This window comes from Ixodes scapularis, unplaced genomic scaffold (assembly GCF_016920785.2).
Source record: "Ixodes scapularis isolate PalLabHiFi unplaced genomic scaffold, ASM1692078v2 PGA_scaffold0__279_contigs__length_252992795, whole genome shotgun sequence".
Taxonomy (NCBI): domain Eukaryota; kingdom Metazoa; phylum Arthropoda; class Arachnida; order Ixodida; family Ixodidae; genus Ixodes; species Ixodes scapularis.
Window position 1 is genome coordinate 60,127,267 of NW_024609835.1, and position 16,113 is coordinate 60,143,379.

Below are 16,113 nucleotides of genomic sequence, written 5' to 3' on the forward strand. Positions count from 1 at the left end.
TGAGAACGGCACAGGGGTCTTCCAGTTGTCTCACCTCCAGCGCGAGGTACCTGCCTTCGACAAAACTTTCGACGTCTCACGCATTTCATGTCTCCATGCGCAGCCAGAGCACCACGAAAGGTAATGTGCGCACACTGGAGTCCAGGCACCCGAAAAAGATTCTGTCAGTCGTTTCGAGGGCATATGTACAGTAAGTTTTTGGTGTAGAGCTTTAATTCATATTGCCAGATGGTTCCATTTATGTCAGCTCCTCCAACGTCTTTCTAATAGTCAATGTGACGTGTTGGGCTAGTTGGTTTGAAGTAAACATCTCGGGAAGGAACAGTGGCAAAAAACTTGGACAAGTGTAAAGTAACACACACGACAGAACGGCGCTGTCCTGTGGTCAGCACCATCCTGTCGTGTGTTTCTTTACCCTTGTCCAAGTTTTTTTGCTGCTGTTCCTTCCCAAGATGTTCACTTTCTACGAGTGTTTGAACTTCAAAACCCTTCCCCACAATAGGATTAGTTTTGGCACCTAGAAGTGCTTTAAATGTGTACCCCTTTAAAAAAAAGAAAAAAGATATAAGGTCAAAGTAAAATTTTCTTTGCTACTTTTTAGGAACCAACGGCTGTGTCTGTTGGTGCAGGTAAACCAAGGAAGCCCGAGTCCAGGCAGCATAGAGCAAATGCTGCCTAAAAAGGAAAAGAAAGTTTTTTTACGGGTTTTAAACGATGCACATGTTGCACCAGCTTGGCTTTGTGGGATGTTTTACTTGCGTTTGTTCAAACACCACCCAAAACTTCATGAACTACAACTGGAAAACGGGTAGAACCAGGCTGATGACAGCACTGCTAATGAGCAATTCACAGCCTTGCGTTTCGAGTCTTCGGTGTCGGGAGCACTCCTTTCCTCGGCAATCACAAAGTTTCTGTCTCACCGTGTTCCCGCCAGCGGCAGCAATCTTTATTTCGTCATTATCATTAGGAGGGAAAGGGAGAAATTCAGCATTACAAAAGGTGGCTTGCTACTTTTGTACTATGTCCAATCTATAAACGACCTACGACTTGGATTAGGTCCAACTGGTTCAAGGCTGAATATCAGCAAAGTACAAACTCCAAAGGATCTTGAAGTCACTAAAAAAAAAGTCACACGAAAGTAAGCATAATTGCGATGCGTCCACTGCAACCTAGATAAACAACAAAAGGTGCTATTTTACAGACATTTTCAGAATGTTTAATAATATCCTGAAAGCAATCAACAACTCAAGGTAGGGATTTTTTTACACATTTTCCACAAACCTGGGATGAATCAAAAGTATTCCTAACTGTGGAACTTCCGCCTAGACCCCTAAAGTATGGGCCAAAGGCTGTGCAAATGTACAAGAACTTCAATAGCATATGCACACCTGAGAAAAATGTCCACGAGCGAACATTTTGCTTTATACAACTCCTGTGAACTCCGTGAAGCAACCGTTTTATTTAGACCATTCATTCTGCTTGAACTAGCACACATCAGTCAATTTTGCAGCAGAAACGTGAGGCTTCTTTGAGGTGTACAATACAGTTTTTGTTATTTATCCCTTTTCTTCGAAGGCTAGCAACTTCCCCAAACTGAGTTTGACTAGCAATGTCTTCAAACCCCAATAAAGATTTCCTAGCCAACTATGTACATATCCCAGAATAGGACACAGTAGCAGTGATTTTGGGTTGTTTTGCATTATTCTTCACCGTCAGCAAACAATACAATGCAAGTTTACTTCTGCTGCCACTAACGGGCATTCTATTGTCGACACAAGATCAACGAGACAGGTCTGGCTCTGGTCCGAGACTAAGGCAAGAGTTGCCTCGCAGAATATATTTATTTACCAAAGTAATAAAAAACAAAGGCCCTATCAATTTTTTTATTTTTTTTTATTTGGCTTTTTGTTTACTATGACCATTAAAATGATATGAAACAAACTTTCATACTGCAGTGGGCAAACTTGATTGCAGTGCTCTGGGTGACCTATTGATGCTTCTGGAGTCTTTCCAAACCCAGCGTACAAATTCTATCACACACTTGCCACACTTCCAAACATCCATGTGAAATCCAAGAGCAAAAACTTGGCAAAAAGAAAAGGCCCCCAGAGACTGCTCTAGGACAAAAGCAAACAAGACTATGGTACAACGCAATGAATGTGTGTATATATATTATATATGTACATCACATACACACACACTGAACAAAAACCAAAGGTACAACACAACAAAAACAAGCCGAGGGAGTCCCCTCCAGAACGTGCCCGGCACTCGTGCGCTCGCCTCGCCCTCGAAGATGCGGCCCCGTCGGCCCACTTTGAAACGTTCACTTCTTCGAGTGCGTCTTTCGGTCGTGGCACTCCCACACTTTCTGTGGCAGTCCGACGCCGACTGCAACTCGCTTCGTGAAGAAGTCTTCGAGTCCTCCTCGCTCGAATGGCCAGGCACCGCCGTCCGAGAAGCCAGACCCTGCCAGAGACCCGCAGCCGACTCCACGACACTCTTTCGGGAGGCGCCATCCGACGCAAACGAACACATCCCCCGTGGAGCTTATTGCGAGTCTCCGCAAAGTTCCGCAGAGGCCTCGCTTCCCGAACACCAGCACACCCGCCGGCATCGTAAGCAGGTCCAACTGAGGCAGGGAGCCGCAAATAGCGCCCTCGTGAGGACGGTGCAGCCATTCCTATATACCTCCGATCTCTCGCTTTGGTCTATCTCTTGGTCAACTTCAAAACCAAGTTTTGCTTCCTCTCCGAAGCCACCACAGTCCACTCCGGATCGTCAGGATCGTCTGCGACCAGGGGGACGCTCGATTGAGACGACATCGGAGAGTCCGGTTCCGCCGCTACCGTCGTCTCCGTTGTGGTCTCCGCCGTGGTTTCTGCAGCGGTCTCTGCAGCGGTCTCTGCAGCGGTCTCTGCAGTGGTCTCTGCAGCGGTCTCTGCAGCGGTCTCTGCAGTGGTCTCTGCAGTGGTCTCCGCCGTCAGCTCCGCGGACTCCGACTCGGACCCCGCCTCCCTTGCGGGAGACGCGGGGGGCGTGGGGAGCAGGTGCGGAGAGTTGGCCAGCATGGCCTCGAACTCTGCATCCGCCAGGGGGAACGAGCGGGGTTCGTAGGGCTCCATGTCACAGCAGAAGGCCCAGGACCCGAGCTGGGCCCAGGCCGAAGGTGGGGACAGGGGGGGCACGTCCCCGTCGTAGGGGTCCAGGCTGCCGGGTCCCCCGTGAAAGCGCATGCTCCCTGCCGCCATTCGGGACAAGGCGTGCTGGTGCAGAAGGTGTTGTTGCTGAGGATACTGCAGCAGAGGCTGGTGAAACACGTGCTGAGACAGAGGTGGCTGCTGCGGCTGCTGCAACGACTCCGGCTGCTGTTGGTGGTCCGGATGCGGCTCAGGCTGGTGCGACTGGTGAGCCTGGGCAGCCTTGGCCGCTCCCAGGGCAGCTTTCGAGAGCAGACCCGCAAAGCGCTTCCGCTCCTCCTCTTCGCAGACGCGGTGTCTCTCCTGGAAGGTCTCGTCTGCAATGTCTTCTGCCTGGAAGGCAGAAGTCATAACAATCGAGTCAGTGAGGAAACGAGGAGTTTTTGATCTGCCACAAAGCAAAGGGTATGCATTCCCAAGTGCATTTGTCTTCCTTAAACTCGGGTCCTGCAGGAATATGTCGTGCATACGGCTCAATCGTGCACTTTCCCAGATTGAGACTAGCAAACCTAGCTTAGTTTGTTTAGTACTTCTTCAGCTTCGGGCGAGTTATGCTGGAAGGCTCCATCCTGTGGCAGGCACTGTTTACACCAAACGTACACTTTATGCTGGGGACTCAAGATACTAGGATGAGGCACTGCCCCCTGTATTTTCTGTTTACTCTTCCAAATCCCAATTGCATAGTGAACCCTCATCATTCTGCGTTTGGACAGAGGTGGAAGCTTTATACTCTAACGAATTGCATATGAGGGCTTTTCCAGTATAGTAAGTAAAATTAGTTGATAGAAAACAACAACTCTTTTTTCCTTTCAGAATTTTAAAAATCTACCTGGAAAAATAAAAAGCCCAATATACACAAATTTTGAGAGTGGAACCAAACAATCATGCTCTAGAGAACACTCAACTTTCAAATTTAATAACCTTCATCTTATGGAGAAAAAGGACGCTGTCAGCCTTTTCAGAGAAAAAAAAGTTTGTCCCGATACTATTCCCACCTTTTCAATTTTCTTGCTAGAACCATCAAACTCAAGCTAAGGGTGCTAAAGGAGACAATCCTTCTCTCTTTCACAGTAGATTCAATTAAACATGTTCAGTGCTGTAAGCAGCTGTAGCACATCTTTTGCTTCACATGCCACAAACTCTGCAGAATGTATGTCATTATAAAGAAATAATCCCGCTTATCTGGGCTTCATAAAGGAAACTTCTGCAATGGCACTTTACACATCACTTAGATATAATCATCCATATGTGGAAAAAAAAAAAGTATTTCAGGGAAAAAAAACAAAAAACGAGAACCTCATCATTGCAGTTTCTTATTTTAAAACCTAACATATGTAAACAATAAATTTTATAGATATGAAAGGACTTGCTTCGAGCACTAACTAGAGAATGCAAAATTGGAAGAACAAATTTTATCCAATCAATTTTAATGTGAAAATCACGCTAGTCAGAAATATCTTGAGACACACCTCCTCTTTCACTTCTGAAGGCTCTTGCTGTGTTCCATTCAGTTCCTCTTCTGACAAGACTCGCCACCTAAAAAGAAAAAGAAGGCCAATATTGCATTGGGGTTTGCAAGCCGTACCCTTCACTTCGAACGTGCTCCTTTCCATTCTGGAAGAAGGCAGTACTGGTCCTCCAACAAGTATCAGGCATCACCAACTAAAAATGTTATCCAAAATCGAATTGCAGTTAGTTTTCCTTTATCACCAGTGTATACATTCAATTGCCTTTATAACACAGTGAACAAAGGAAAATTGTCCAGTGAACAAACAAGAACCAAGTCCTCACCCACTTCCTCTATGTTCAATGTGTTCTTATGACCCTTACCATTAACTTCTGTATTATGAATATTGCTGTTCAAGGAACAAAATATATGGCCCTGCACGGCATAAATGACCACAATTCCTCTCTGGTTTAAAAGAAACCTATTTCGCTTGAGTCATTGCAAGCAAGTGACACGCAGGGTGACGTGCACAAAACAAATGTACCGGTTGCTGTAGCCGGGGGCTGTGGAAGCCAACGACGCCTTCAAGTTTTGGATGTTGTAATTAAACTGCAATTCTTAATTCAGTTAGAAAACAAGGGATAATAATAAAACTACAGCAGAGTCCATATAAATCGTGCAATACTGAAGTATTCTTGCGAAGTCTCGAATTGAACAAAGGATGCCGCCAGGATATCACAGTTTATCGTACAGGAAGTATTCAGGGGCGGCCATAGCCGCGTGCACGACTGCCGAGCGCGTGCCGACGGCGAGCATCCACAGCTCTTTTGCAATGTGCAGCCAATACCATCAAGACTGCCGGTCTCAGCAGCCTATTCATGCGAGTGCTCGTTCTGAGGATGCACTGTAAGCTGCACACCCAAATGTGGCGTCCAGTGAACAACCCCTATAGACAATCGCAAGCATGGCACCATGACTGGTGCCCCAATGCGTGCAAGCACGTGCAGTGTGCACGAGCATAGATTTGACAAGCTTGCATTTGCACGGGCTTGTCCGCACAACCGTAGACATGGCGGCAGCCAGTCACCCCACTTGCAATTGTCGATGTACAAGCCTAAGTTTTATTCAGGAATTGTGCTACGTCTCACTCTGGAGGAGTGCTTTCCCCGGACCAAGCGGGTGAGCTGCGGCGAAGCAAGACACACGCAAAATCGCGACGACTGCTCCGCGGCTGTGGCTTCACTGCAGTACATCAGTGTGCGGCGAGAAGCGCACTCAACGAAACTACCTCGACAGAAGAAACCACAAAAGTGAGAAATATTGTGAAACGTCCGGTACTGTCAGTGTTTGACGAGAAATCAAATCGAATAGTATGTTATTTGAGGAGATTAGCGAAGGTTTTGAAAACCCGTACAAGCACACATCATAATCATGCGGATGGGTAGCAAGGCCCGAGCTATTTATTTTCAGCATTATTAAAATGAAATGAAGTTTAGCTGCAATGTTAACGGAAATTTCTCACATTTTGGTCAAATGTAGCACGATGTAGAAGGGTAAGAGACCCTTTGGCACAAATGGCGCAGCAATCGCACCACTGCTCCTGCGATGCCAACATCTCGGCAAAAACAACAGAACCATATAGAAACAGCTCTCGTGTTGCACAGGTGTAGCGCTGTGCCATGACTCGCAATCAATTTTGAGAGTTTCATTTTTGGCACTCAACCTTTACAAAATGGGAAGTTGTACAAAAAAATCTTTCAGCCTTTCCACTCTGGTGGAGAAGGAAGACAAGCGAAGCTGGTACTATGGTGGGACGACCTCAAGGACGACTTCTTGGACGACCTCCAGGACTATGCCTAGAGGACGACGCCTAGGACAACCTCAAGGACGACCTCCAGGACGATGCCTAGAGGACGACGTCTAGGACAACCTCAAGGACGACTTCTAGGAGGACCTTGAGGATGACCCCAGGGAAGACATTTAGGACAACCTCAAGGACGACGCCTAGGATGACTTCAGGGAAGACGTCTAGGACGACCTCAAGGACGACGTTTAGGACGACCTCAAGGTTGACCTTGAGGACTACCTCTAGGACGACCTCAAGGACGACTTCTTGAACGACCTCGAGGACGACATCTAGGACGACATCTAGGACGACGACTGGAGAAATTCTGCCTTTCCACTCTGGGGAGAACCAAAGTGGAAAGGATGGAAAGGTTGCCGCCATCTATGAGCGAGGCCGGCAAGCCAGTTGTCTGGTTGCCGCCGTCGCTCATAGATGGCGGTAGCTGTCCAGAGTTTTGTATTGACATTTGTTTGGTACTGGACACGATCCTGGGGACCCTAGCCCTTAACGGCTCCGCTGTAAAAAGAAAATTTTGCCGGTCCCGCAGAGTCTGTTATGGATGTGTGACTGTATCGCTGAAGACTTCTAGAGGGACAGTGATCGCCACTGGGTACCTATTGACGGGAGGACAAGGTGAGCAAGGCTAGGGGGAGCACTCACTTCGGGGTGAGGATCTCCTTGTAGGGAAGTCGCTCCACCCGAGTGGCCGACGCAATGCTGTAGGGGATCACAATGTTGTTGATGTCGAAGGCATTCTCTCCTCGGCGTCTTCGGAGTACCTCCTGGAGGATGGACCTGTTCTGGGCTCCACCTGGGCAGACGGGCACGCAGACCCCACAATTACAGACATGGTAATGCCTATTGCAGGAGTACCATGGGGATAAGTGTGCAGAAGCAATTGTCAAAGATCAGGATGTTCTTCAAGGAGGCCATATCCGACTCTTAATGATTAGTGCTCATGAACTTTATTCCGGAACCCCGAAGGCTTCAAAAGCACGCCCATTCCCTTGAGCCTTCCCCTTGTCTTCCAACGTACAAGTGACGGGAGAGCCCAAGTAAGCTACTTATCCAGACAGGCTAGTGCAACTGAGCTCCACGTTGGCGTTAAATTTCTTTGGAAATAGTGGAACAAACCAGCACAAGCACAAACCCCAGCAAAGACACCGAAGAGGGGTAGGAAACTCCTTGTGTAGTCATCACGCATTTGAGACGCAGAGTGCAGTGTTGTGGAAGGTTTGAGTACAGTGCTCAGGAAGGGCCTCTATGTATGTCACATTATAGAAGGTGTGCACATGCTCTAAGCACACAAATTACCTTGGATGTGATTGCACTTGTCAAACTCGTGGTACTCTCCAAAACTACAAGCTCACATCCTCCTAAGTTGTCAGGCATGAATGAGCATGCAATTCGAAAGAATTAAGGTAGCTGGGAGTTTCTCACATGCCCTACGTCTAGGAACTCGTGCTACTTCAAACCACGCAGTGGGCAACGACTCTGCTTCGCACACAGAGGACCCAGGTTCATCTCACGCAGGTGCGGGCAACATTTTTCTAAGGATTTGGCAACATCAACGATGGACATCCTATGCCCTTCTATTGCCAACTACAACATCAACAATGACAACTACAACTACGACATCAATGGACATCATTTCCGGTGGTGGGAGGAGCCCATAACAGCTACTGCTGTAAAACATAGAAAGGTTGCCCACCCTTGCAAAAACTGCAACCAAGGATAGCAAGATAAGCAAACATCCCTTTTCCCCAAATTCCGCAACCTCAAAAGTAAAAAAACAAAGTTTTTTTTTTCTTTTTTTTTTTTCCTGTTTTTTGAATAAAAGCAAGATCATCTCCATACGAAAAACCCCAACCACAAAGCATAATGTCAGCAAAAAGAGATTTTCCCAGAATGTAGTGAAAAGAAAGTTTTTCTCTACTCGAAAAAGACACAACTGTGAATCGTGAGATCAGTAAACACCCTTAACGGGTGTTCAATTGCATTTTAGCAGGATTCTAGTAGGATAGCTACAAATGCAGATGCATAACTATTATGCAAAAAGATATGGATGGAGACACATAATTAGTAAACGCCAAACTGAATCAGCGACTGGCACCCGTCAATGCTGCTACAGAGTTCGGGCTGGAACATTGAGAAAGCTTGCAAGTAGAAGCACCTAGCATCACTTTAGATTCTAACAATGATGACCCGTTCAACTGCTTCAAAGCCGACAAAGAAGGAATGAAGACTTGCTCGGATGCCACGAACAAACATTTCGGACAGATCTCGGCTTCTTCGCGCTCGGTTCGGCTTGCAGTAAAAATATCTTGTCACTAGCAAATATTTGCTAGAGAAAACTTTTCAAAGAGGCGAGAAGCGTGTAATTGATGTTGCGAAGCACCCGACATTGCAGTCATCAAAATTAAGTGCATTCGCTAACTCGCCTGGCACAAGGCGCTACTCTCGCCCTTCAAGCCTTCTCCTCGCTTGCTGCATGCTTTTGTTTTCCTTGTTCAATTTTGGGTTATGGGCCGCCGTGACAAAGTAACGCTGGGCATGACCGTGCAAGAATACGAAACCTGTCCTTTCCCTTCATCACCCGTATGTAAGCAACTCACAGCAACTTATTTTGTGGGGCAGTAAAACATTATTTCACAAGTGGATTAAGCACGAAAGTAACTTAAGTCTTCAGTTCAGTGTATTGCCCGTTGGGCAATCCTAGAAACAAGCAATACATATTTTAAAGTTGAGCTTTTTGTGCTTAGGCACCGAGACATAGCCCACAACCACTTCATTGGCAAATCTTAGGCAAGAGGGGGAGGGTGCATTGAATTGGGATATTACAGAAGTAAAAGGGGTGCAGACTCCCGGTATTTTGGGAGGCTGTTACTTGCTCTTAATCCTAACAATCCATGAGTTACCCAGTGCCCTTCCAAAGTAAGTGCAAGACTAAGCAGTAAAAAGGAAGGAAAGTTACTGCCATGAGCTCAGCTTAGTGGTTTACAAAAGCAAGCAAGTCAGTGAAGAACCAAACATGGGCAGACAGCTACATTTGCATTCTTCTCGCCTCCTTTAAAATATTTTCTCTAGCAAATGTTTGTTAGTGACAAGATATTTTTACAAGCAAGGATCATGCAAGAGAAATATTTCCTGTTTTGTTTCGAACTACCGCTCATAGAGCTGAAGAGAAGTGGTAAACTAACAGTCGACACCTGAATCGGTTGCACGTGACATTGCCGACAAAGAATTACAGCCTCACAAGGATGACAATCAAACTGCTAAGTATGCAATCATAGATTGACATATACACAGTTCAGACAAGCTGCATATTGCAAGTCTTTGCAATTTTGTAAAGTACAGCATCAGAGGAGATAAAAGAGACCACAGGCCATATCTGTCAGGACTTCAGAACTATATACAACAAGCCAGCAGACACAAGAAAAGACCTTGGTTGGTGCCATTGCCCGAGGATACCCCCGTGGTGAAAACCGCCCAGCATTGACTCGGCACGAGAATCCTCCTCACCTGGGAGCTGCGAGTTGGAAGAATCCCCCAGGGAAGGCGCAGGGGAGGGCACGGGAGAGGCAGCCTTGGAGCTGCCGCTGGAGGCAGTTGACATGGTCCGCTGACGATCTCGCTGCTTCATCGACACTGCAACACAGAGGTCGTACTACATCAGTCACACCGGCATCTCAGAGATCTGGACCCATAAACAGTATGGCTATAAACCTCGTACATATTTGAAGAGATACTGAACCAACTTTTCAGTGTCCATATTAAAGGGAAACTTAAGCGGTTTTGTATTTGAGGAAAAATACCTAAATCGCCTTCATTTGGCCTCCAAGATCACGAATATCGTCATTATTTTTCAATATGGTGCACGAAGGCTGCAGAAATTCATTTTTAAAGTACCGCTGAAGCCCCTCCTTCCCGGAATGTGACGTCATACTAGGAGTTCGGAATCCCTGCTCTCGCGCATCTTCAGCGCTTGTCAAAGCTATGCACCCGCACTCTTGCTATTTTCAAAAAAGTCAAAAATAGATATAACGACTGGTGTCAGTGCAGAAAAGTATACCTGGCAAGCTTGCAATTGCACGTGCTGCCCAGACGAGCAACACACGCTTGGCGGCCCAAAGATCCTAGTATGACGCCTCGACTGGTCAAAGGTTTTTTGTATTCTCTTGCGTTTAGTTACATCTTCGGAGAAAACAAATTTGACCAAACTTGATATTCAGATTGGTGGGATAAAAATATGCCAGAATTCACCTCTAATTTGTTTTTTCCAAGAAGTGTTTCAGCTTCCCTTTAAATGGCGCACAATCTTTCCACGAGCCAACAGCTGCCGGTCTGCGCAAGCACACGCAACGAAATTGACGTCATAGTCCTCCATTCATGAGAGCGAAATGTATGGGTTCCAGGCAAACGAAGAATAGGGACAGGCTTTTCCTTTCCACAAGTGAAAGCTACATGCTTGTTAGACCAATTGATTGCCTACCTTTCACACCAGACTCCACTGTTGAGACAAAAAGCCTGTCTTTTTTTCTCCTTTTCCTCGGAGCCCACACATTTCACCGATATCTTAAGTGTGAGTGGAGGACTACTACGATGTCAATTTTGTTGCATGAGCTCGTGAACTCCGGCAGCAGCTGGCTCGTGAAAAATCGTGGGCCACTTGTTATGGACACTCAAATGTTTGGTTCGGCATCCCTTTAATGGCTGCCCCCAAGAGCGGTCTGCATTCTGCATTGCAGCATGCAACCTGTGTGCCACTCACCGTTTCTGGGCAGAAGTTTGTTCTTGCACGTTTGCATTACGTGTTTTACGAATTCACGCTACAATGCTGCATGTGAATGGTTTTGTGTGACACTGAATATTTGTCGAGAGACCGTTCCCTCGCTGAGCCACAACTACAAATGCGGTGTTGGCCGAGCAGGATGTTACAAGAAAATTCTGCAACCATCAAAACACTGTACTACACGATGAGGGCGTAGGGGTTGTCAGGCTTCAAGAAAAAAAAAAGAAGACTAATACGAACCACAATACTGTTGGCACTTGGCATGCTCAATCACAAACCTCACACTGCCTCTGGAGGCTGCCCTATGGTGACAAGCAGCATAACTAACGAGTCTTGAGCAAAGGACACAGGAGCAATGAAAACAGGCACCGCGCGGCAGTACCCATAGCAACCAGTGCAGGCGTCCTTACGTCACTGATGCAGACGCCTCACAGCAAGGCGCTGCTCCAATCTGGTCGGCCAGATACTTGCGCGCTGTGCGCCCGTCGCACCCAGCGGTGAGTGGCGGAAAAGCAAATATGGCGACCGTTTGTTTGATCGGTACGGTTTGGGTTCGGTGCTGGGGGAAGCTCGAACGCTCTAGAGAAAATGTTCCTGTCGTCTGCGAAGTAATTCAAGTCCCATAGCCTAGGTGATACAAAAGGTGTTGCAAAATCACCATTTCAAATAGGCAGGTCTTCACGAACAACGACGGTGCCAAAAAGCGGTAGTATGACTCCGAGAGAGGTTGGTTTGGTGTGTGTGGTTCGAGTTCAAGGCGGGGAATCTGTTTGCCGGAATGTTACTGCCACAGCCGATGAAGGACCTAACAGGATGTCTAGCAAATTATTATTTTGAAATTCCGACTTTTCCAGGTTCTCCTTGACAGTTTCAGGTGAGATTCCCTGATCACTGTAGAGGTGGTTAAATATATGAGACCATTACAACACAAGACATTGAGCACTGTAAGCATCATTTTGCATGAGTTTAACCGACTTGCATAATCCGATATTCGGGTTTGTCCAGTCCCGATTAAATGAGCACTTTCTTGCTGCTGACATCGTCAGTGAAGAGGCCACTTCCAGAAACAGAATGAAAACACCACGCTCAACCACACACGTCAATAACCGAATGGCAGCATGGCGCATGGCCGCCAGACGCACACTTCTGGATACGTTCGGCTTAATGCTTGGATTGGATAGGGATCTGCGGCTTTCCCATTTGTTACTAAATCTAGTAGCTCTAACTGGATCAAGCATAGTGTCGTGCCCTCAATCTAATCCAATCCAAGGCTTGGACTGGATTTGTGGCTGTTCCTTTTTCATCAGGTAGCACTCTCTACATCAGGAGAGCAGAGCCTTTGCTCTAAGCAGGATTTATTGCCTACTTAGCTGCCCCAAGTCCTCAAGCCTTTGCTCCGGGCACTCGATGGCGTTTCCGGCTTATTTTCCCTGACTGGGCTCACTTTTTGACAATATCCCTGATAATTCCCTGGTTTTTCACGGTAATTAAAATTTCCCTGACTATTCCCGGTCGCTAGACACCCTGCTTAACACGAAAGGTGTCTGAAGGATGCGGACACTGTGCACTTTGTACAGGAGAGACCTTAGGCGTCGTCAGGTTTGTCAAGCCAGCCATTTGATGCCGCCGGGAAACGAAACGTGTTGTGTGTCTTGGAATCTCTCTGCTGGGTTAGTATTTTGGACTGCGCTTGTAGGTATTTATGCTCATGCATACCGTTTTTATGACGCTTGGGGATAACGCTTTGTCACTGCTCATTTCAAGGTCACGGTCATAACATCTCATAATTATTGCATTCAGTGTGGCTTCCTTAGCATAAAGTCGATAAATCTCCATGTAGTTTTGAACGAAAGCGCCATGTCTCATGAAAACTGATCCGCGTCTCATACAAGCGATTTGCGCTAGCCTTTTCAGTTCAATCATGACTTCTTCGGACCCCTGAATGCCTTCGTCGCGGCGTCCAGGGGTCCGTATATGTTCTGTGGTACGTTTGCTTCAGGACTGACACGCCGTGCGCCTCGAGTTGTCTCAGCGGAGTTGGACACGTTGCATTTGAATTTTGAAATGAATGTTGTTCATAGAGTCTACATTATTACTCATTGTAACGATTGCATTTTTTTTTTTTTTTCATCTAGATTGGGTAGAAAACAAAAGCAAACCTGGCGCTTCTAGTGCTGTGAGCATACCCTTTGCGGCAATGTTTTCTTCTACATTATTACTCTAATAGTATTAGAATAGTAGCACAAGAACGTATGTGCCGGTTTTATTTGTTTTATTTTTTATCTGAATACTTTAACTTACGTTTTGGGCATAAATACAGTAAAACCTCGTTATAACATAATGGGATATAACAAACTAATGAATATAACAAAATAATCATAATTCCCCTCGCGTGCTAATAGTGGGAAGAAATGGACACTGGCTATAACAAACTAATGGTCATTATAATGAAATAATTAAGACCGCTCCTTCAACTTTGTTATAACGAGGTTTTACTGTAGTGTGTTTTAAAACGAATACTGCCAGTTGCTTTATGTTCAGTGCCAATGGTGTACCAGCAACTACGTGCATCGCGCAACGGGCTTTTGCGTGCATGTGTTAGGATACACAAATATCACCAGAATATCGCCAAGTGGTGCATCATGCAGAGAGCCGCGCAACACCCAGTTTCACCGCTCTTGTGTCCCCTCTTTACAGTTGAAATATCAGCTGTATGGGTATTGTTAGAAGTGACTGTCGGAAATCATAACGTGAATGTAAAAATAAAACACATACTGAAAACTTTTGAAGAATATTTGCAGATGTGGAATTTAGCAACTCCTTTTCGTCTGTGCTTCACGATTGAATCTCTAAAGTCTCTGGGGTTATCAGCTCGAACTGCCCTCTGAGCTCTTTCCACCTCTCCGCTTCCCACGCGGCAGGTTCGACTTTGCAGATCTGCTCTCGCTGCACGGGCAAGCAATCCAACACGATGGTGCCGCTGCCTGAGGTGTTGAGTTAAATTTCTATGTGTATGTGTTGCTTACAGTATGCTACTGAACTTGTGGAAGTGACTCAGCAGTGGCGAGTTTGAAGCAGAGCAGGTGAATGTACCGATTAGCAACATGTTGTATATTTTAATGAGTGGGAGCAAGAGTTGAAGCCAATGAATTGACTGGACCGCTGGTCTCTATAACAACAGGCTGGATTGCAAATTGAGAGCCTAACGATGCTAATTACCAGCAGCCACTGCTTGACGGCAGCCAATATATGCCTGTTAATGAAAGAAAAGTAAGAAATGTTGGAGCTTATAGTACACGGTCCTATAAGCTCCGTGTACTGCGATCAAAACTGTTACATGCGAAGCAGCCGAATAATCAGAATTAGAGTGCGCCCGAGTACCCATGGCTGTGCTGGCTGTTCAAACAGAAAGGCAGGGGAGAGGAAGTAGTTCAAAGGGCTACTACCGCAGACAATATGAGCTGAAACAGTTAATCGCTCACAGGCCTACATGCTGGTTTCCGAAAAGGTTTTGGTTCAAGGCAGTGAGTGCTAGAACGCTAAGTTTACGTCCCATTCTTCAAGACACACCCCACGTAGAGAGAGAATAGAACATGGGGAGACCACAGATTCAGAAAAAGATTGCACTACTTGGTGTCTCGGGTCATATTATCCGCAAGGGTATATTGTTTTTGTAAACTAACAACTATCAGACACGCTACAACTAACGAGGCACCCACGGCTAAGAGGAATGAATGAATGAAATTGAGGGGTTTTGGCGCAGCAGCAACAAAAGCCATAGTGCGCCAGAACTACGGCTAAGCAGATTGTTTGCTCAAAGTTCCACTGAGGAAGCAGCTGCAGAACTTTGTGAAACATGTCATCACTCCCTCTCATCATGCCCCCTCTCTTTGGCAAGCTCCCCCTCTTAAAGGGATGCATACTCGTCAACTTGCTGCCACATAAACATTGGTTATTGAAGCCACTGAATATAAATAACTCTAGGAACAAGTTCACTGGCAAAGGGTCACTTTCCAACTTCACAAAATGGTGGAATTTCCTCAAAAGGGATGCTGCACCCCACGCATCGAAACGATTCAGACATACAGACACTCGGCAATGAGGATTGGGTATGTCGTTCTATGAACGGACCGCCGTTCTCACGTTTCTGTTGCAACGTGTTTCTGAAAGCTGAGTAGGATGGACTGGAACTAGTTTTTACATTCTGCCAGACTCGAATTGCACAACCTGCACCTACCTCTCAGCTCCTTCCGTAATCTCTTTTCTACATGGGTAAGTGTACACCACCACCTGGTGGCCAAATGATTCCCCGCTTGAGACTTTGGCACCCGCTGGGTAGCCCGTGAAATCCAGACAAGTTCCTATTAGCATCACAATGGCAGATCACGGGCAAAACAAACCTAAATACAGCACCGTCAAATTCAGCTTACGCTCAGCGCGGTAAAATTACCCGCCCCGACAGAGGGGGATGGGCCCTCGCCACTCACTGAGGGAATAGGAGCCGTCCGATCGCCTGAAGTGGTCGTCGACGCAGGTCTCGTCGATGGTCACCTCTCCATCCATGTGTCGTCGGTACGGCCTCTTCTTCTCCCCGTGGTGCCGCCTCATTTCTGCCACGGAGCAAACGAGCAGGAATGCTTACAGGGACCACGAAACGGACGCCGGCAAGCGGGGTACTACGTCACCCTTCGCTTCAACGACCGATTACCTCATTGAGACATCGCGAGTTGGCACGTGTAGACAAAACCGCATTAGTGTTTCCAGCATTTCAAATACAAAGTGTCTACACTGAGCTCTAGATAGTCAAAGTGGACAAATACATACGTCG

The 16,113-nt window shown here is 46.5% G+C and overlaps 1 protein-coding gene across 2 annotated transcripts in view; it reads right to left on the bottom strand.

Moving 5' to 3' along the window:
• Positions 1-916: 916 nt before the first annotated feature.
• LOC8039717 (KAT8 regulatory NSL complex subunit 1) overlaps positions 917-16,113 on the bottom strand; it is a 132,091-nt gene continuing 116,894 nt past the window's right edge. For both annotated transcript variants that reach the window (XM_002413627.5, XM_040205622.1), the window contains exons 5-9: positions 15,773-15,895; positions 10,016-10,141; positions 7,154-7,304; positions 4,670-4,736; positions 917-3,533 (exon numbers count right to left, since the gene is read on the bottom strand). In XM_002413627.5, coding sequence (XP_002413672.3) covers positions 2,712-3,533; positions 4,670-4,736; positions 7,154-7,304; positions 10,016-10,141; positions 15,773-15,895 — 1,289 coding nt within the window. In that variant the 3' untranslated portion in view covers positions 917-2,711. The remainder of the gene's footprint in view (positions 3,534-4,669; positions 4,737-7,153; positions 7,305-10,015; positions 10,142-15,772; positions 15,896-16,113) is intronic.